Source organism: Sphaeramia orbicularis, unplaced genomic scaffold (genome assembly GCF_902148855.1).
Source record: "Sphaeramia orbicularis unplaced genomic scaffold, fSphaOr1.1, whole genome shotgun sequence".
Lineage (NCBI taxonomy): Eukaryota > Metazoa > Chordata > Actinopteri > Kurtiformes > Apogonidae > Sphaeramia > Sphaeramia orbicularis.
In genome coordinates, this window is record NW_021941607.1 from 181,680 (window position 1) to 204,099 (window position 22,420).

At 38.9% G+C, this 22,420-nt stretch overlaps 1 protein-coding gene across 1 annotated transcript in view; it reads left to right on the forward strand.

The window, feature by feature from the left end:
- LOC115416447 (glycine receptor subunit alpha-3-like) overlaps positions 1-22,420 on the forward strand; it is a 207,926-nt gene that overhangs the window by 163,542 nt on the left and 21,964 nt on the right. Inside the window, exon 6 of the mRNA XM_030130223.1 lies at positions 19,530-19,667. Within this exon, the coding sequence (XP_029986083.1) occupies positions 19,530-19,667 (138 nt within the window). The remainder of the gene's footprint in view (positions 1-19,529; positions 19,668-22,420) is intronic.

A 22,420-nucleotide genomic window follows, 5' to 3' on the forward strand; every position in this document is an offset into this window, starting at 1 on the left:
TAATTTGGCCTCATTTGACCTCATTTGATCTAATTTGATCTAATTTGACCTCATTTGATCTAATTTGATCTAATTTGACCTCATTTTTATCTAATTTGATCTAATTTGACCTCATCTGATCTAATTTGACCTCATTTGATCTAATTTGACCTCATTTGACCTTATTTGACCTCATTTGATCTAATTTGACCTCATTTGACCTCATTTGATTGAATTTGACCTCATTTGACCTCATTTGATCTAATTTGACCTCATTTGATCTAATTTGACCTCATTTGATCTAATTTGATTGAATTTGACCTCATTTGACCTCATTTGATCTAATTTGACCTCATTAGATCTAATTTGACCTCATTTGATCTAATTTGACCTCATTTGACCTCATTTGATCTAATTTGACCTCATTTGATCTAATTTGACCTCATTTGATCTAATTTGGCCTCATTTGACCTCATTTGATCTAATTTGGCCTCATTTGACCTCATTTGATCTAATTTGATCTAATTTGACCTCATTTGATCTAATTTGATCTAATTTGACTTCATTTTTATCTAATTTGATCTAATTTGACCTCATTTGATCTAATTTGACCTCATTTGATCTAATTTGACCTCATTTGACCTCATTTGATCTAATTTGACCTCATTTGACCTCATTTGATCTAATTTGACCTCATTTGATCTAATTTGATTGAATTTGACCTCATTTGACCTCATTTGATCTAATTTGACCTCATTAGATCTAATTTGACCTCATTTGATCTAATTTGACCTCATTTGACCTCATTTGATCTAATTTGACCTCATTTGATCTAATTTGGCCTCATTTGACCTCATTTGATCTAATTTGGCCTCATTTGACCTCATTTGATCTAATTTGATCTAATTTGACCTCATTTGATCTAATTTGATCTAATTTGACCTCATTTTTATCTAATTTGATCTAATTTGACCTCATCTGATCTAATTTGACCTCATTTGATCTAATTTGACCTCATTTGACCTTATTTGACCTCATTTGATCTAATTTGACCTCATTTGACCTCATTTGATTGAATTTGACCTCATTTGACCTCATTTGATCTAATTTGACCTCATTTGATCTAATTTGACCTCATTTGATCTAATTTGACCTCATTTGATCTAATTTGACCTCATTTGACCTCATTTGATCTAATTTGACCTCATTAGATCTAATTTGACCTCATTTGATCTAATTTGACCTCATTTGACCTCATTTGATCTAATTTGACCTGATTTGATCTAATTTGACCTCATTTGATCTAATTTGGCCTCATTTGACCTCATTTGATCTAATTTGGCCTCATTTGACCTCATTTGATCTAATTTGATCTAATTTGACCTCATTTGATCTAATTTGATCTAATTTGACTTCATTTTTATCTAATTTGATCTAATTTGACCTCATCTGATCTAATTTGACCTCATTTGATCTAATTTGACCTCATTTGACCTTATTTGACCTCATTTGATCTAATTTGACCTCATTTGACCTCATTTGATCTAATTTGACCTCATTTGATCTAATTTGATTGAATTTGACCTCATTTGATCTAATTTGACCTCATTTGACCTTATTTGACCTCATTTGATCTAATTTGACCTCATTTGACCTCATTTGACCTCATTTGATCTAATTTGGCCTCATTTGACCTCATTTGATCTAATTTGATCTAATTTGACCTCATTTGATCTAATTTGATTGAATTTGACCTCATTTGACCTCATTTGATCTAATTTGACCTCATTAGATCTAATTTGACCTCATTTGATCTAATTTGACCTCATTTGACCTCATTTGATCTAATTTGACCTCATTTGATCTAATTTGACCTCATTTGATCTAATTTGGCCTCATTTGACCTCATTTGATCTAATTTGACCTCATTTGACCTCATTTGATCTAATTTGATCTAATTTGACCTCATTTGATCTAATTTGATCTAATTTGACTTCATTTTTATCTAATTTGATCTAATTTGACCTCATCTGATCTAATTTGACCTCATTTGATCTAATTTGACCTCATTTGACCTTATTTGACCTCATTTGATCTAATTTGACCTCATTTGACCTCATTTGATCTAATTTGACCTCATTAGATCTAATTTGACCTCATTTGATCTAATTTGACCTCATTTGACCTCATTTGATCTAATTTGACCTCATTTGATCTAATTTGACCTCATTTGATCTAATTTGGCCTCATTTGACCTCATTTGATCTAATTTGACCTCATTTGATCTAATTTGATCTAATTTGACCTCATTTGATCTAATTTGATCTAATTTGACCTCATTTTTATCTAATTTGATCTAATTTGACCTCATCTGATCTAATTTGACCTCATTTGATCTAATTTGACCTCATTTGACCTTATTTGACCTCATTTGATCTAATTTGACCTCATTTGACCTCATTTGATTGAATTTGACCTCATTTGACCTCATTTGATCTAATTTGACCTCATTTGATCTAATTTGACCTCATTTGATCTAATTTGACCTCATTTGACCTCATTTGATCTAATTTGACCTCATTAGATCTAATTTGACCTCATTTGATCTAATTTGACCTCATTTGACCTCATTTGATCTAATTTGACCTCATTTGATCTAATTTGACCTCATTTGATCTAATTTGGCCTCATTTGACCTCATTTGATCTAATTTGGCCTCATTTGACCTCATTTGATCTAATTTGATCTAATTTGACCTCATTTGATCTAATTTGATCTAATTTGACTTCATTTTTATCTAATTTGATCTAATTTGACCTCATCTGATCTAATTTGACCTCATTTGATCTAATTTGACCTCATTTGACCTTATTTGACCTCATTTGATCTAATTTGACCTCATTTGACCTCATTTGATCTAATTTGACCTCATTTGATCTAATTTGATTGAATTTGACCTCATTTGATCTAATTTGACCTCATTTGACCTTATTTGACCTCATTTGATCTAATTTGACCTCATTTGACCTCATTTGACCTCATTTGATCTAATTTGACCTCATTAGATCTAATTTGACCCTATTTGACCTCATTAGATCTAACTTGACCCCATTTGACCTCATTTTCAGACCAGTTGTCCAGCTGAACCCAGCTGTGTGCCTGTATGTGTGAGTGCAGAGCTCAGAACAGTACAGACGACAAACACACTGACCGTACTCCAAACTCCGTCTGCTGATCTGCATTTCCATTATTCTCTGTTGGTGTAGTATTCATATATGTTTGTACATTTTATATTTGTTGAAGGTCACATCACCTTTAAAATGACAGTCATTTGATAAACAGACACATGCTCCTGGATCTGGTCTAAATCTGATGGTCCAGTTCATTCAGACCAGCAGATCTGGGCCCTGGACGATCTGACAGAAGTCTGTAGAACTGAAATCGGACAAATCTGCTGCGAACTCCCACTGCCCACATACAGGTTTAACAGGGGATACGAGCTGCCTTTGGATTTGTGCCAGTCCAGTCAAGTTTCCTGAAGCTGCTTTGTTCTGTTTAACTGTGAATATTTCAGGTTCTATTTCCAACCACCGACATTCATTACGTATTTTATTACATTTATTTTCATAGAAACTATTAGTTTACATCTTACAAAGATCTGTTAGAATTTACAAAATCCATATTTTGCTTTTTGGCATTTGAAGCTACAGACGTACATGAAGCTCAGGACGTCTATTAAATGACCATCAGTGGACCCCCCCCAGCAGTCCAGGTCAAAGCCGCTGTAGTTCGGTGTGGTCCACAGGGGCTTACAGGGTCACCTTCATTGGCTCCATAGACCTTTGACCCTGTACGGAGGCTGACATTTCCCCGTGTGAACCAGTGACCATATACCCAGCAGGGGTCACTAGTAACAGTAATCTGATGATACAAGTACACCCCCCCCCCCATCCATACCTACACACTTTTTTTTTTCACGATCAGGTGGGAGGTTTCTGATCTTGTGCCGGGCGGCAGAAAAGACCTGACCTGGGCTCTGGAGAGGAAAGGAGCCGGAGACACAGAGTAAAAGAGCCGGAGAAACCCACCGGCAGCCGGTGGTGACTGAGACTGTGGCAGTAACTGACAAAGACAACCCAGTCACAGTGGACCCATATTTGGACACACAGGAAATGACACTGATGAGCACATGACCTCAGCTGACCAACTGAAGCCAACAGCAGCAGGTCCAACAGAACAGCTCCAATCCAACCCACAGAACCACATCTGGACTAATGGAACCAGACCTGAGAACCTCCATCATTGTAGTTCCAGTGGTTCCATGTGAACCTCCATCATTGTAGTTCTAGTGGTTCCATGTGAACCTCCATCACTGTAGTCCCAGTGGTTCCATGTGAACCTCCATCACTGTAGTTCCAGTGGTTCCATGTGAACCTCCATCATTGTAGTTCTAGTGGTTCCATGTGAACCTCCATCCTTGTAGTTCCAGTGGTTCCATGTGAACCTCCATCACTGTAGTTCCAGTGGTTCCATGTGAACCTCCATCATTGTAGTTCTAGTGGTTCCATGTGAACCTCCATCATTGTAGTTCTAGTGGTTCCATGTGAACAGCTGGACCGGTCCAATTATGGAACTCAGGGTTTTTCAACCTTGGTGTCAGAACCTCACGTGGGGTCACCTGGAATTTATAGTAATTTATTTTTTTTAAAAATTAAAACTTCCTCATAAAAATGTCCATTATACAGCCTAAACGTTGTCTAAAATTAATGTTTATTTGCAACATATTATAGCAAACTATTACACGATCAAAAACAAATGAATTTTAGCAAATAAAATGTCTCTATTTTGAATGTCTGGGAGTCACCATTAATGTGTGATGTTAAAATGGGATCACAAACCAAAAACTGATGTAACTCTAGGACTCCAGCTGAAACCCAACAGAACTACAACTGAACTACAACTAAACTAAAACTAAACTAAACTACAACTAAACTAAACTACAACTAAACTACAACTGAACTACAACTGAACTACAACTAAACTACAACTGAACTACAACTGAAATACAACTAAACTACAACTGAACTACAACTGAACTAAAACTAAACTAAACTAAACTAAAACTAAACTAAACTACAACTAAACTAAACTACAACTAAACTACAACTGAACTACAACTGAACTACAACTGAAATACAACTGAACTACAACTAAACTACAACTGAACTAAAACTAAACTAAACTAAACTAAAACTGAACTAAAACTGAACTACAACTAAACTAAAACTAAACTAAACTAAAACTAAACTAAACTACAACTAAACTAAACTACAACTAAACTACAACTAAACTAAAACTAAACTACAACTAAACTAAAACTAAACTAAACTAAACTAAAACTGAACTAAAACTGAACTACAACTAAACTAAACTAAACTAAACTAAAACTGAACTACAACTAAACTAAAACTAAACTAAACTACAACTAAACTAAACTACAACTAAACTACAACTAAACTAAAACTAAACTACAGCTAAACTACAACTAAACTAAAACTAAACTAAACTAAACTAAACTAAAACTGAACTACAACTAAACTACAGCTGAACTACAACTGAACTACAGCTGAACTACAATTGAACTACAACTGAACTACAACTGAACTACAACTAAACTACAACTAAACTATAACTGAACTACAACTGAACTACAATTGAACTACAACTGAACTACAGCTGAACTACAACTGAACTACAACTGAACTACAATTGAACTACAACTGAACTACAGCTGAACTACAACTGAACTACAGCTGAACTACAACTAAACTACAACTGAACTACAACTGAACTACAATTGAACTACAACTGAACTACAATTGAACTACAGCTGAACTACAACTGAACTACAACTGAACTACAACTAAACTACAACTGAACTACAACTGAACTACAATTGAACTACAACTGAACTACAGCTGAACTACAACTGAACTACAGCTGAACTACAACTAAACTACAACTAAACTACAACTGAACTACAACTGAACTACAATTGAACTACAACTGAACTACAACTGAACTACAGCTGAACTACAACTGAACTACAACTGAACTACAACTGAACTACAACTGAACTACAGCTGAACTACAACTGAACTACAGCTGAACTACAACTAAACTACAACTGAACTACAACTGAACTACAACTGAACTACAACTGAACTACAATTGAACTACAACTGAACTACAGCTGAACTACAACTGAACTACAACTGAACTACAATTGAACTACAACTGAACTACAGCTGAACTACAACTGAACTACAGCTGAACTACAACTAAACTACAACTGAACTACAACTGAACTACAATTGAACTACAACTGAACTACAATTGAACTACAGCTGAACTACAACTGAACTACAACTAAACTACAACTAAACTACAACTGAACTACAATTGAACTACAACTGAACTACAGCTGAACTACAACTGAACTACAGCTGAACTACAACTAAACTACAACTGAACTACAATTGAACTACAATTGAACTACAGCTGAACTACAACTGAACTACAACTAAACTACAACTGAACTACAATTGAACTACAACTGAACTACAGCTGAACTACAACTGAACTACAGCTGAACTACAACTAAACTACAACTGAACTACAACTGAACTACAATTGAACTACAACTGAACTACAACTGAACTACAGCTGAACTACAACTAAACTACAACTAAACTACAACTGAACTACAACTGAACTACAGCTGAACTACAACTGAACTACAGCTGAACTACAACTAAACTACAACTGAACTACAACTGAACTACAGCTGAACTACAACTGAACTACAACTGAACTACAGCTGAACTACAACTGAACTACAGCTGAACTACAATTGAATTACAACTAAACTACAACTGAACTACAGCTGAACTACAACTGAACTACAACTGAACTACAATTGAACTACAACTGAACTACAACTGAACTACAACTAAACTACAACTGAACTACAGCTGAACTACAACTGAACTACAACTGAACTACAGCTGAACTACAATTGAACTACAACTGAACTACAACTAAACTACAACTGAACTACAACTGAACTACAACTAAACTACAACTGAACTACAACTAAACTACAACTAAACTACAACTGAACTACAACTAAACTACAACTGAACTACAACTGAACTAAACTACAACTGAACTACAACTAAACTACAACTGAACTACAACTGAACTAAACTAAACTACAACTAAACTACAACTGAACTACAACTGAAATACAACTAAACTACAACTGAACTACAACTGAACTAAACTAAACTACAACTGAACTACAACTAAACTACAACTGAACTACAACTGAACTACAACTAAACTACAACTGAACTACAACTAAACTACAACTGAACTACAACTGAACTACAACTAAACTACAACTGAACTACAACTAAACGACAACTGAACTACAACTGAAATACAACTGAACTACAACTGAACTACAACTGAACTAAACTAAACTACAACTGAACTACAACTGAACTACAACTAAACTACAACTGAACTACAACTGAAATACAACTAAACTAAAACTGAACTAAAACTGAACTACAACTAAACTGAAACTAAACTAAACTACAACTAAACTAAAGTACAACTAAACTACAACTAAACTACAACTGAACTACAACTGAACTACAACTGAAATACAACTGAACTACAACTAAACTACAACTGAACTACAACTGAACTACAACTGAACTACAACTAAACTACAACTGAACTACAACTGAACTACAACTAAACTAAAACTAAACTAAACTAAACTAAAACTGAACTAAAACTGAACTACAACTAAACTAAAACTAAACTAAACTAAACTACAACTAAACTAAAACTAAACTAAACTAAACTAAAACTGAACTAAAACTGAACTACAACTAAACTAAAACTAAACTAAACTAAAACTGAACTACAACTAAACTAAAACTAAACTAAACTACAACTAAACTAAAACTAAACTACAGCTAAACTACAACTAAACTAAAACTAAACTAAACTAAAACTGAACTAAAACTGAACTACAACTAAACTAAAACTAAACTAAAGCTGAACTAAAACTGAACTACAACTAAACTAAAACTAAACTAAACTACAACTAAACTAAAACTAAACTAAACTAAACTAAAACTGATCTAAAACTGAACTACAACTAAACTAAAACTAAACTACACTACAACTAAACTAAACTAAAACTAAACTACAACTAAACTAAAACTAAACTAAACTAAAACTGAACTAAAACTGAACTAAACTGAACTACAACTAAACTAAAACTAAACTAAACTACAACTAAACTAAACTACAACTAAACTACAACTAAACTAAAACTAAACTAAACTAAAACTGAACTAAAACTGAACTACAACTAAACTAAAACTAAACTAAACTAAAGCTGAACTAAAACTGAACTACAACTAAACTAAAACTAAACTAAACTACAACTAAACTAAAACTAAACTAAACTAAAACTAAACTAAAACTAAGCATTTAGAAAAAAAAAAAAAGAAAACTAATAAAAACTATCAAACCTGCTCTAAAAATGAATTCAAATGAACTGAATTAGAGAAAAAAAAGTCCAAACTAAATCAAACTAAATTAGAATGAAAAATCCAGAACTATTAGAACCTGGGTTCAGACGGTGCCGTACTCAATGTTTGGAACTGTTGGCCCCGCCTCTAGAACCAGGAAGGACGTCCATATTTGGTCCCCTCTTTTCTACAGTGGGAGTGTATGGCAGTGTTGTAACTGTGTTGTGTGTACCACTCTGGTCCAGAACAGCTGTGTGTTGATTAATAAGTGAACACCACTTATCCTGCGACTGCTGCTGCTGCTGCTTTTACATGTTCCACTTTATTATTCATCATAATTGTGTCGGCGCCTCCAAGTCGTGCCATTTGTATATTCCATACCCCAGTGATGTCTCTGCTGGGACATATACAGATATATATGTGTGTATGTGTATATGTGTGTGTTTATCACACACACACACACACACACACACACACACTGCACTGTAAAAAAAAACAACAAAAAAAACAAAAACTAAAAAAACAGTATTATTCCTTCAGCTGGGGCGCCAAAAAAATACTGTCAAATAACGGAAAATAACCATCTCATAAAAATACGGTAATTTTCCATAATTCATAGTTTTTTGCCCTAACTTTACATGAGATTTTGCTTCTTTTTTTTTTTTTTTTTTTTTTGACTTTTTAATGTTTAATGCAGAATATTTACATGTATTATAACAATCCAATTCCCTATAAATATATATATATAAATAATTTTCAGTGAGACTCAGTTGTCCAATCCACTGATAAAAACTGTATTTGGACAGTTTATCAGTGCTTATACATGTTATACATTCACAAAAATACATTTATTCAACATTTTTGTTGTGAAACCTCCTGTAATTACACAAGATATTTGTCAATGAACAAACAAGTCTGGTTCAACTGACAGAACTAATACTTCTGTTACTGTTAATTATCAGTAATTTCATCTCATTTTATTATTATTTTTTTTACTGTATTAAACTTTAAATTAACAGTTTAATCTCATAAATAGAAAAGAAATATTTGTGAAATTATGATACATTTGCAAATGTATTTGAACTGTATTTTTCTGTGAAAAAAGAAAAACATTCTCTAAAAAAATGGAATTTTCTGGTTCTTCACAGTTCCAGTTTTTTCCTGTTCTTTTCCATTTGACATGTAAAATCACAGTCTGTTTTTGTCATTTCATTGATATTTTCCTGTATCTGAAAAATACAGGAAAAATCTCAAATAAACAGTGAAAATTCTGTTCAATTACATATTTTTTTTATACAGTGTGGGGAGATTATTACTGTTATTAATTATTTAAGGAGAAGGGGTGGGAGTTTATAAGTTGTACTTCTTCTCTCTCCTTTTAGAATATGTATTATATGTCTTATGTTTAAATGTTTGGTTTATTTATTTTCTTCTGTTTTGACATTCATATTCCAAATAAATACATCAATCAATCAAATCAGTCATAACTAGTATTAGAATATGTTCAAATGTGAGAAAACCAGATTTAACAGCATTAAAAATGCTTTTACGTCATTGTTTTCATGTCACTTTCTGATTTTGGGTTTAAATACATGTTTCTGTGCTTCAAGAATAAAATGCACGGTGTAGCCAAGTGGACATTTTTGTAAATCCATGAAAAAAAAACAAAAAAAAAACAACTCAATTGCATTGTTTTTTCATGCCTAATGAGGAATAAAAACACTCAAGAAAAAATCTGGACAAAGGTTCTAATAATTCATGCATGAAAGGGTTAATTCCCAGTGAAAGTGCATGGATGCTCTGGTTCCATGCCTACGTTGTGCTGGAATCCTGCTCTTAAAGGTGGAATCCTGCTCTTAAAGGTGGAATCCTGCTCTTAAAGGTGGAATCCTGCTCTTAAAGGTGGAATCCTGCTCTTAAAGGTGGAATCCTGCTCTTAAAGGTGGGGTCTGAGATCTTAGAAAAAGGGTTCCAGCAGCTCCATTTTGAAAATACTCCGTTCAAAAGTCCAACCCCCTTTCTTCAGATGTCCCTCTGAAGCCACGCCTCCAGAGTAGTGCCACTAGTGATGGGACTTTTGGTTCTTTGAAGGGAGTCATTCAATCAGGAGTCGTTCACTGAAAAGAGTCGTTCAACAGACTGGCTCTGTTCTGTTTTTTCCATTCTTTTGAAACACCAGTGTTTGAATGACTAAATAGGCTACATGTGATGATTGACATTCCATTTTAAAGGTGTTTAACTGGCGCAGCAGTAAATATTATCTTAGTGTAAAACAGAATGGTTAGTTCAAATGTGTGGGTTAAATCCATGACATGAGAGGTGACATTAGACAAATGATGGAACTGGAGCAAAAACATCCCAGTACATTCTGTGGACTAGTCTGTAGAAGAAAAATGAAGAAGAAAAGAAAACATTTTCTGATGAAACAACATTTATCTTTGGCTCATTACTCGCAGCTGCTCACTCACTCACTCTAAACTTTTCTCCAGTTTCGACCAGTCTTCCAGCTCCGCCTCCTCCAGTTTTCCAGCTCCGCCTCCTCCAGTCTTCCAGCTCCGCCTCCTCCAGTCTGCTCACCTCATGCTTCAAACTGTTGTTTTTTTTAACTTCTTCCATCAGACATGCTCAGTTCACTCTTTTTTTTTTCTGCTGGAACATTCTCCTCCTGCCCAATCCCTCCCCAGTGACGCTAAATTGACAGGCAATTGAACACTTCCACCTTAAAAAAATTTTTTAAAAAAATGAACCGCTCTTTACTAAGACTCGGTTCCCATCGTTCATTTCAAAGAGCCATTCAAAAGATTTGATTCGTTCGTGAACGTCACATCACTAACTGGCACATGCAATGCTTGTTCCCAAGGGTTCAGGAGCGCTGCACAGCAGCAGTTCACCGGCTGAGGCTCTGCCCCGGCCCCGGCCCCGGCCCCGGCCCCGGCTCCAACACTGGCTGAGGCTCCAACTATGGCCCAGCTCCGGCTTTGACCCCACCTGAGGCTCCGTCCCCGGCTGCGGTCCCGTGCGGCCCTGCCTCTGGCTGCGGCCCCGCCTCTGGCTGCGGTTCTGTACGGCCCCGCCTCTGGCTCCTACCCTGACTCCGTCCCCGGCTGAGGCTCTGTCTGGCGTATCCAGTCATCCCTCCTTCAGTCTCCTCTAACCCCCCCCCCCCCCCCTTCCAGAACAGCCCCAGTTCAGAGCGATGGGACTAATGTTCCATTTACTGTGGATTTAAGTCAGTGACTAAACAGTTTACAGGTGAACTATACATCCTAATAGAACTAATAGAACTAATATATCCAGGTTCTAGCTTCGCTTCCTGTTAGGGATGTAACGATTACCGATATAACCATAAACCGCAGTAAAATTGCAGACGGTTAGTATTACTGTTTATTACAATTTAATTTTCTATACCTAATATTTGAACCAATATTCACTTTTAAAGTCTGAAAAGGTTCGTTAAACATCTGTGTGTTATTTATGACTTAAACTATATACATTTTTCAAATTGGATTTTATATTTTTTTGTGTTTTCTGTCCTTTTGTGTTTTTATAGTAGGTTAAAGTGAAAAAATAATAGACAGATGATGTAGATGAAGTTGTGCTGAAAAAACAGATCCAAACATGGGTATAGTAAACATTTGTTTCTATAGTATATAAAGGCCAAATCAAAAGGACTGAAAAACAGACAGAACAGACTCAGACCACTAAGGGTTAATATGTGAATGTTTCTGACACAGAAGGGACAGTGGGACTGGTATTATTTTTAAAAATTATTTATTCATTTATTTTCAAAATCCAACTTGGTTAAATTCTTTGTGTGTGTATTAGTACTTTTTGAACATTTTGAGCACATTTTCAACAATACCATGATAACGGTATAAGCTCAGGTAAGGGTTACCTGCAGGGTGTTTCCACCTGACGCACCTCCCACAGTGCCTGTGGGGTAGCTGCAGGGTCATCAGCCAGGAGCCACCCTTCATTGATGTTTTGTTCCATTATTCTCAGAACATCTCACGGTGGTGGAGCCAACGGTAGGGACGTCTCCCTACTGCCCCCTGCAGCTCCCCCGAGGACCCTCGTTTTCCCCACGCCCCATCCTTTCGTCTCAACCAGAGCCAAAAACTGGTTCTTCCTGCCTCCTCTGCCAGCTCCTTGGAGGCCTTCTTCAGTTTGGACCCTTCCACTCCCACGTTCCTCAGAAGCCGCTGGATCGAAGTTCCGATGAAACCTCTACAGCCAACCTCCACCGGGGTAGACAACGGTTGACCATCCTGCTTCTCGACACTCAGCTGTCAGCTCAGTGTATTTGTCCTTCTTTCTTTCGTAAGCTGCATCCATTCCTCCCTCCCAAGGGACAGTGAGCTCTGCCATAATCACTGCTCGGGCTGAGGGGGACCACAGGATGATGTCTGGTCTCAGAGAGGTTGTGATTATCTCTGTTGGGACCTTGATCTGCCGATCGATATCCACTCTTAGGTTCCAATCTCCTCCAGGTGTTAACAGAGATCTTCTCTCTCTCTGGGTGATGTTCTGAGCCCCTGCTCCTTGTGGAACGAAATGTATCAGCCTTCGAGATGTTGAAGGATGGTCTTTGGCCACTTCCAGCCTGCATGCCTCGAGGACTTCTGCCAGCTTCCGCAGGACCTGATCGTGGCACCACCTGGACCGACCCTGAGCCAGAGCTGTTTTGCAGCTCGACAGGATGTGCTGCAGGCTGGGCTTTGGGGCATTGCAGAGTGGGCAGAGTTCTTCGGTGCCGTACCACCGACACAGGTGTCTGGGACAGGGGAGGGTGTTGTAGGTGGCCCGGATGAGGAAGCTTAGCCTTGCCTGGGGCATCTTCCATATATCCGTCCACTTGATGGTCCTGTTGACTACTCCTTCCCAGGTTGTCCAACATCCTTGCTGCTGTTGGCTGAGTGCTCTGATCTTAAATTGCTCCTCCTCCACCCTGACCACCTCGGCAATCACCAGGTCTTTCTTCTAGTTTTTTTGTTGCCTTTGACTAAAACCTGGGAGCTGTTCCCCATCCCAGACCAGCTCTCCCTGCCTGTGTCTGGCCAACAATTTCCCTCTGCATCAGCCTGCTGATGGCATGGTCGACTGCCTCCTCAGCCCTCCACTTGCGTCCTGTTCGGACTGGGACCTTGCTGTTTTTTACAGACGGATCAGTTGAGTCTCTCAGTTCTAATACGAGCCTCGCCTTCTCCTGTCTGTAGCCCAGGCTGAATGACTTCAGTGGCAACTGGAGTGTGTTCCTTCCAAAGATGGCTGTGTTTGAGAGGCTCCGCTGTAGGCCTAGCCACTTACGGATGTAGCTGGTGGCCTTGGCATCCATCTTCAGTACTGTGGCTGTTGTTATTTCACACAGTTTCAAGGGCTACATCAGATGCTGGTAGAGGGTGAATTGGTAGCACCAAACCTTGAGCTTCCCTGGGAGGTGACTTCTGTCAGTCCTCTCCAGGCCTTCAATGAGCTGTTTCATGATGGTGGCAGGCATGTGACTGTCAGACAGATCGGCTGTATACAACCTTCCCAAGCTTCGGACAGGTTGCTCTGCCAGGAATGGAATCCTTTCTCCATCCACTGTGAAGGAGATGTGATCGTTCCTGGCTCCCTTGCAGATTGAGAGACTGCGAGACTTAGATGGTTTAATTCTCATTCTGGCCCAGCCACGGAGCTCTTCAATCCTTTTGAGGAGCTGGGCAGTACAAGCCGCTATTTGGAGAAGGCTTGTTATATCGTCCATGTAACTCTGCAGGGCTGGCAGTCGCTGGCCTGACCGTGACTTCACTCCTCAAACCATCTGTCTGCCACCAATCAGGATGACTTTGAAGGCTGCCGTGAAGAGGATGGGAGAGATTGCACAACCCATTGCAATGCCCTTCTCCAGCTCATTCCACCTGGTAGTTGCTTCCTGTGTAGTGTAGCAAACTTGGAAACTACTAAAATGGTTGGACACTAAGCTCTGGATGCAGGTTGGGATGTGGAAAAACTTTAGAGCAAAACTTATGAGCTGGTGGGGGACAGAACCATAGGCATTTTCCAGGTCCAGCCAGACCATGTGGAGGTCTGATTTGTCACGCTTGGCTGTCTGAATCTGGTCCCAGATCATAGTTGAGTGCTCCACACAGCCAAGCCTGGGATGCCTGCCTCCTGGCAGGTTGTGTCGATGTACTTGTTTCCTGACAGATATCTGGTCAGTCGATTCACCAGCACCGAGAAGAAAATCTTCCCTTCCACATTCAGTAGGCAATTCCTCTGAACTGGTTGATGTTACTGGAATCCTTTTCTTTTGGGATGAAGGTGGTCACTGCTTTGGTCCACTCTGATGGTATGGTCTGAGTCTTCCAGACGACTCTCATCAGGTTCCACAGGAGCTTCAGCAGCATTGGGCAGCTCTTATACACCCTGTAGGGCACTCCCTTCAGACCTGGTGCTGATGCAGATCTTGCGTTGTCTACCACCTGCCTGATCTCAGCCCACCTTGGTGGTGTGATGTCAAACTGAAAAACAGGCTCAGCTGGACAGGGCACGTCCTGGTGACCCCAGTGGGGTGTTCTTCTTGTGGTCACCTAGCTGGTTTGTCATATGCTCCTCAAGCTCCTGTACACTGACTTCCAACTTCCCTCCTTTCTTCTCCTCAAGTAGGCTCTTAGCAAACTTGAAAGGATCCCGGAAGAACTTCGCTCTCTCCTTCTCTTTCCTGCTTCTCCGCGTCTGGATTCGCTCAACCCTTCGTAAGGTCGCAAGCCTGTCTCTGATCTGGACCCAGAGTGCTTTCAGACCTTCCTTTTCATTCTTCTCTGCCTTCCTCCAGGCCTTCCTCAGTGAGCGCCTCTCTTTCATCAGCCTGAGAATCTCCCTCTCTCGCCTCCCTGGTTCCCTGGGGATGTTGTTCCTCTCCACCATTTCCCCAAATCTCTCTTTGCCTTCTTCGTATATGATGTTACCGAAGAGGTCCAGCTTGGTGGTTACACTGCCTTGTAAGGATTTTCCAAGGATAGCATACAGGTCTTGGTCGAGCCTTCTCCATGCTTCTTTGTCATTGGCTTTGGGCCACTTGACTTTGGGTCGTCGGATTGGTCTTCCTCCTCTTGCCTGTGCTGTGGGTTCGCTTTGAGTGGTCTCTTCATGATGCTGATCCTGTGGGGTGGGCACCAGCTGTTGTTGGTGCTCCTGCAGCTGGGAAGGGTGCTTCCTTCCCCCTGACCGTCTGCAAAATTGGAATCAGCAGCACTGTGGTGCTCAACCAGGCTCTGTTTCCTGCTTGTGTGCCCTGCTAGCGCAGTGCAAGATTGCATCTGGACTGTTCCTCCGCACTTTGACTTCCCTTGGTGGATATGCAGGCCCCTGTGAGTTGTCACTTTTGACCACCCACAGCTACACTTTCTTAGGATCCGTTGCTCATTAGTGATTGTCATTCCAGTCAAAACCATGTCGTCCGTCCTGTTCGGTCCATCTTCCGTCCCGCCTCTCGGTGGACCTTCGGGCTGTTTTTCCTTGATAGACATGTCACTGTTCAGTCATTTCCAGTGGCCGCTCAAAATGATTGGATGGTGTTTTTTCAGTCCTGTCCGTTCCACAGGTGACTAATTTTATTAATTTTTGTGTCAGAACATTTAATTAATTAGTTGTAATCAGGGTGTGAATGGGGATTTAAGGAACATAGTAAAAAATGCTGAAGGGAAACCTCTCCTACCCCACCTTTAAAGTGTCTGTTGAATGCAGCATACGTGGCTTCTCTCTGATATCCGCTGGGATGGAGTTCCAGCTGATACCACCTTTATATGACAAAGTATTTTGTGCAAAGGAGGTTTTTTTTTTTTTGCTTGTACCTCACAGTGTGTCTGTGCTTTAATTCCCAGTCAAAATGCGTGGCTGCTCTGCTTTCACGGCTGCGTTGCGCTGTAATCCTGCTCTTAATATTGCATTTGTGTCACATGTCAGTAGAACGGCCGCTCATGTTCCATTCATCCGTACGCCTGCTAAGTGTTCCGCTGCCGTCCCTTCAGCTCTGCTCTTCCACACACTCTGAAGCACACACACACCAACGGTCCAAACTTTTACAACAGCCCACTGTCTACACTTTTGTTTTGAAATTCAAGCAGTTCAAGGCCATTATTTTTCAGTTTTGTTTAACCTTACCTTTTTTTTTTTTTTATCCCTCTGTCAGTTCACTCTTGCCTTTGTACCATTTACAGCTGTTCATTGGACTGGAACCGCTGGAATTTACAGACAAAACTGGAACAAACTGGGCTGGTCTAAAACTTTGGACCAGTAGTGTATGAGGCTTTCTGCACTGTAAAAAAAAATCTGTAATTTAACAGAATTTTCACTGTTTATTTTACAGATTTTTCCTGTATTTTTCAGATACAGGAAAATATCAATGAAATGACAAAAACAGACTGTGATTTTACATGTCAAATAGAAAAGAACAGGAAAAAAACTAACTGTGAAGAACCAGAAAATTAAATTTTTTTAAAAGTAATTTTTTTCTTTTTTCACAGAAAAATACAGTTAAAATACATTTATAAATGTATTGTAATTTCACAAATATTTCTACTCTATTTATGGAATTAAATTGTTAATTTAAAGTTTAATACTGTAAAAAAAAATAATAAAACCAGATAAAATTCCAGACAGTTAACAGTAACAGAAGTATTAGTTCTGTCAGTTGAACCAGACTTGTTTGTTCATTGACAAATATCTTGTGTAATTACAGGAGGTTTCACAACAAAACTGTTGAATAAATGTATTTTTGTGAATGTATAACATGTATAAGCACTGATAAACTGTCCAAATACAGTTTTTATCAGTGGATTGGACAACTGAGTCTCATTGAAAATTATTTATATATATATTTATAGGGAATTTGTTTTAATGCATGTAAATATTCTTTATTAAACATTAAAAAAAAAAAAAGCAAAATCTCATGTAAAGTTAGGGCAAAAAACTGTATTTTAATTATGGAAAATTACTGTATTTTTATGAGATGGTTATTTTCTGTTATTTAACAGTATTTTTTCGGCGCCCCTGCTGCCAGAATAATCCTGTTTTTTTTACTGTTTTTTTTAAATTTTTTTACAGTGTGTGGAAATCCAGTCATGTTGAATCACGTTGATCTCGTTGTGATGACTCATTCATCATGGGTCCAATCAGGGTTGGAGGCGGGGCCCCAGGGGACAGAGGACAGTGGACACTTGGACACATTAATTGCAGTTATTGCTCCAGTCCTGTGTGACCTCAGGCTTTATTTCCATCCACAGAAGAGCGCTGCTCTGTTCTGTTGGTATTAATAGCAGATTATTTACTGGCTCTGCTGTCTCTGATGTCATGCACAAGTGGAAACAGGAAACATGAAGACACGCACAGAAAAAAAAAAAAGAAGGCACGCACATGCATGACACGATGCACACAAAGCGTCTGCATCCATTTATGATCACAGATTAGAACCACTGACATGAAACTGAGCGGTGGATCAGGTTCCAGTGGATAAAAGACACGTTACTTTAGTTCCTGTTGACTTTCATTTGACAAACATGTCGTTATCCTCATATTATCGTCTCCCAACTCATCCACAGATGGACAAAAGTATGTGGACACGTTGGATTCAGGTGTTGTTGTTTTTTTTTATTAACAGGGGTCTGGGATCCAAAACCACCACCACCATGATGGTGTATTAGGACCACAGACGAAAACACAAACACTGGTAAAATAGAAAAGACAAAACCCCTCATTTATGAGAAGTCCAACACAAAAAGAGTCAGAATATTAGGAGAACAAGACTGGATTAAAAAATATATAAGAACAGAGAACTGGAACATTCTGGGAGGTTCCACTTTCATCTGGGGTTTAAACACAAAGGACAAATACTGACACTATTAGCCCCGCCCACCAAATACTGACACTGTTAGCCCCGCCCACCAAACACTGAGACTGTTAGCCCCACCCACCAAACACTGAGACTGTTAGCCCCACCCACCAAACACTGAGACTATTAGCCCCACCAGTATGATCTGAAGTGGGTCAGAACCAGTCCAGTACCACCAGAAAAACCACAGATAAACACAACTGCACATTTAACTGTTTCAGTGTAAACAAAGTCACATGACATGAACGTGTGCACATGAACAAACTGTCCTTTTACCAAAAACACATGGAGACCCTGAAGTAGGACCAGTACTCTGTCTGGTACTGGTACCGGTCCTCTGTCTGGTACCGGTACCATTACTGTGTCTGGTGCTGGTGCCGGTACTGTGTCTGGTGCTGGTACCGGTCCTCTGTCTGGTACCGGTACCATTACTGTGTCTGGTGCTGGTGCCGGTCCTCTGTCTGGTACTGGTACCAGTACTGTGTCTGGTACCGGTACCAGCTTTTTGTGCTTCCTGTTCTTCAGATTTCAGAGGACCCTTTGTAGATGTAAACATGACCAGAGTGTAACTGGACTTCAGGACTCTTCTGGTTGGATTGGTTCTGGTCTGGTTCTGGTTCTGATCCACTTTTGGACTGGTTCTGGTTCTGATCCACTTTTGGACTGGTTCTGGTCTGGTTCTGATCCACTTTTGGACTGGTTCTGGTCTGGTTCTGATCCACTTTTGGACTGGTTCTGGTTGTGATCCACTTTTGGACTGGTTCTGGTTGGACTGGTTCTGATCCACTTTTGGACTGGTTCTGGTCTGGTTCTGATCCACTTTTGGACTGGTTCTGGTTGTGATCCACTTTTGGACTGGTTCTGGTTGGACTGGTTCTGATCCACGTTTGGACTGGTTCTGATCCACTTTTGGACTGGTTCTGGTTGGACTGGTTGTGATCCACTTTTGGACTAGTTCTGGTCTGGTTCTGGTTGTGATCCACTTCAGATCCTGTGACTGGACTGCAGCGGTTCCTCTGGTGTTGGTGTGGAACTCACTCAGCTGTTTCTGCTTCTTCCAGTCGGGTACACCATGAATGACCTCATCTTTGAGTGGCAGGAGAACGGACCGGTCCAAGTGGCCGAAGGGTTGACCCTCCCACAATTCATCCTGAAGGACGAATCAGATCTGAGATACTGCACCAAGCACTACAACACAGGTAATACACACAAAATACACAAAAACACACACACAGGTAATACACACAAAATACACAAATACAAACAACACAGGTAATACACACAAAATACACTAATACACACAACACAGGTAATACACACAAAATACACAAATACACACAACACAGGTAATACACACAAAATACACACAACACAGGTAATACACACAAAATACACAAATACACACAACACAGGTAATACACACAAAATACACAAATACACACAACACAGGTAATACACACAAAATACACAAATACACACACACAGGTAATACACACAAAATACACAAATACACACAACACAGGTAATACACACAAAATACACAAATACACACAACACAGGTAATACACACAAAATACACAAATACACACAACACAGGTAATACACACAAATACACAAATACACACAACACAGGTAATACACACAAAATACACAAATACAAACAACACAGGTAATACACACAAAATACACTAATACACACAACACAGGTAATACACACAAAATACACTAATACACACAACACAGGTAATACACACAAAATACACAAATACACACAACACAGGTAATACACACAAAATACACAAATACAAACAACAAAGGTAATACACACAAAATACACAAATACACACAACAGAGGCAATACACACAAAATACACAAATACACACAACACAGGTAATACACACAAAATACACTAATACACACAACACAGGTAATACACACAAAATACACTAATACACACAACACAGGTAATACACACAAAATACACAAATACACACAACACAGGTAATACACACAAAATACACAAATACACACACACAGGTAATACACAAACACACACAACAGAGGTAATTCACAAACACACACAGGTAATACACAAACACACACACAGGTAATACACAAACACACACACAGGTAATACACAAACACACACAGGTAATACACAAACACACACACAGGTAATACACAAACACACACACAGGTAATACACAAACACACAGACAGGTAATACACAAACACACACAGGTAATACACAAACACACACACAGGTAATACACAAACACACACAGGTAATACACAAACACACACACAGGTAATACACAAACACACACAGGTAATACACAACACACACACAGGTATACACAAACACACACAGGTAATACACAAACACACACACAGGTAATACACAAACACACACAGGTAATACACAAACACACACACAGGTAATACACAAACACACACACAGGTAATACACAAACACACAGACAGGTAATACACAAACACACACAGGTAATACACAAACACACACACAGGTAATACACAAACACACACAGGTAATACACAAACACACACACAGGTAATACACAAACACACACAGGTAATACACAAACACACACACAGGTAATACACAAACACACACACAGGTAATACACAAACACACACACAGGTAATACACAAACACACACAGGTAATACACAAACACACACACAGGTATTACACAAACACACACAGGTAATACACAAACACACACACAGGTAATACACAAACACACACAGGTAATACACAAACACACACACAGGTAATACACAAACACACACACAGGTAATACACAAACACACAGACAGGTAATACACAAACACACACAGGTAATACACAAACACACACACAGGTAATACACAAACACACACAGGTAATACACAAACACACACACAGGTAATACACAAACACACACAGGTAATACACAAACACACACACAGGTAATACACAAACACACACAGGTAATACACAAACACACACACAGGTAATACACAAACACACACACAGGTAATACACAAACACACAGACAGGTAATACACAAACACACACAGGTAATACACAAACACACACACAGGTAATACACAAACACACACAGGTAATACACAAACACACACACAGGTAATACACAAACACACACAGGTAATACACAAACACACACACAGGTAATACACAAACACACACACAGGTAATACACAAACACACACACAGGTAATACACAAACACACACAGGTAATACACAAACACACACACAGGTATTACACAAACACACACAGGTAATACACAAACACACACACAGGTAATACACAACACACACAGGTAATACACAAACACACACACAGGTAATACACAAACACACACAGGTAATACACAAACACACACACAGGTAATACACAAACACACACACAGGTAATACACAAACACACACACAGGTAATACACAAACACACACAGGTAATACACAAACACACACAGGTAATACACAAGCACACACACAGGTAATACACAAACACACACACACAGGTAATACACAAACACACACACAGGTAATACACAAACACACACACAGGTAATACACAAACACACACACAGGTAATACACAAACACACACAGGTAATACACAAACACACACAGGTAATACACAAACACACACACAGGTAATACACAAGCACACACAGGTAATACACAAACACACACACAGGTAATACACAAACACACACACAGGTAATACACAAACACACACAGGTAATACACAAACACACACACAGGTAATACACAAACACACACACAGGTAATACACAAACACACACAGGTAATACACAAACACACACACAGGTAATACACAAACACACACAGGTAATACACAAACACACACAGGTAATACACAAACACACACACAGGTAATACACAAACACACACACAG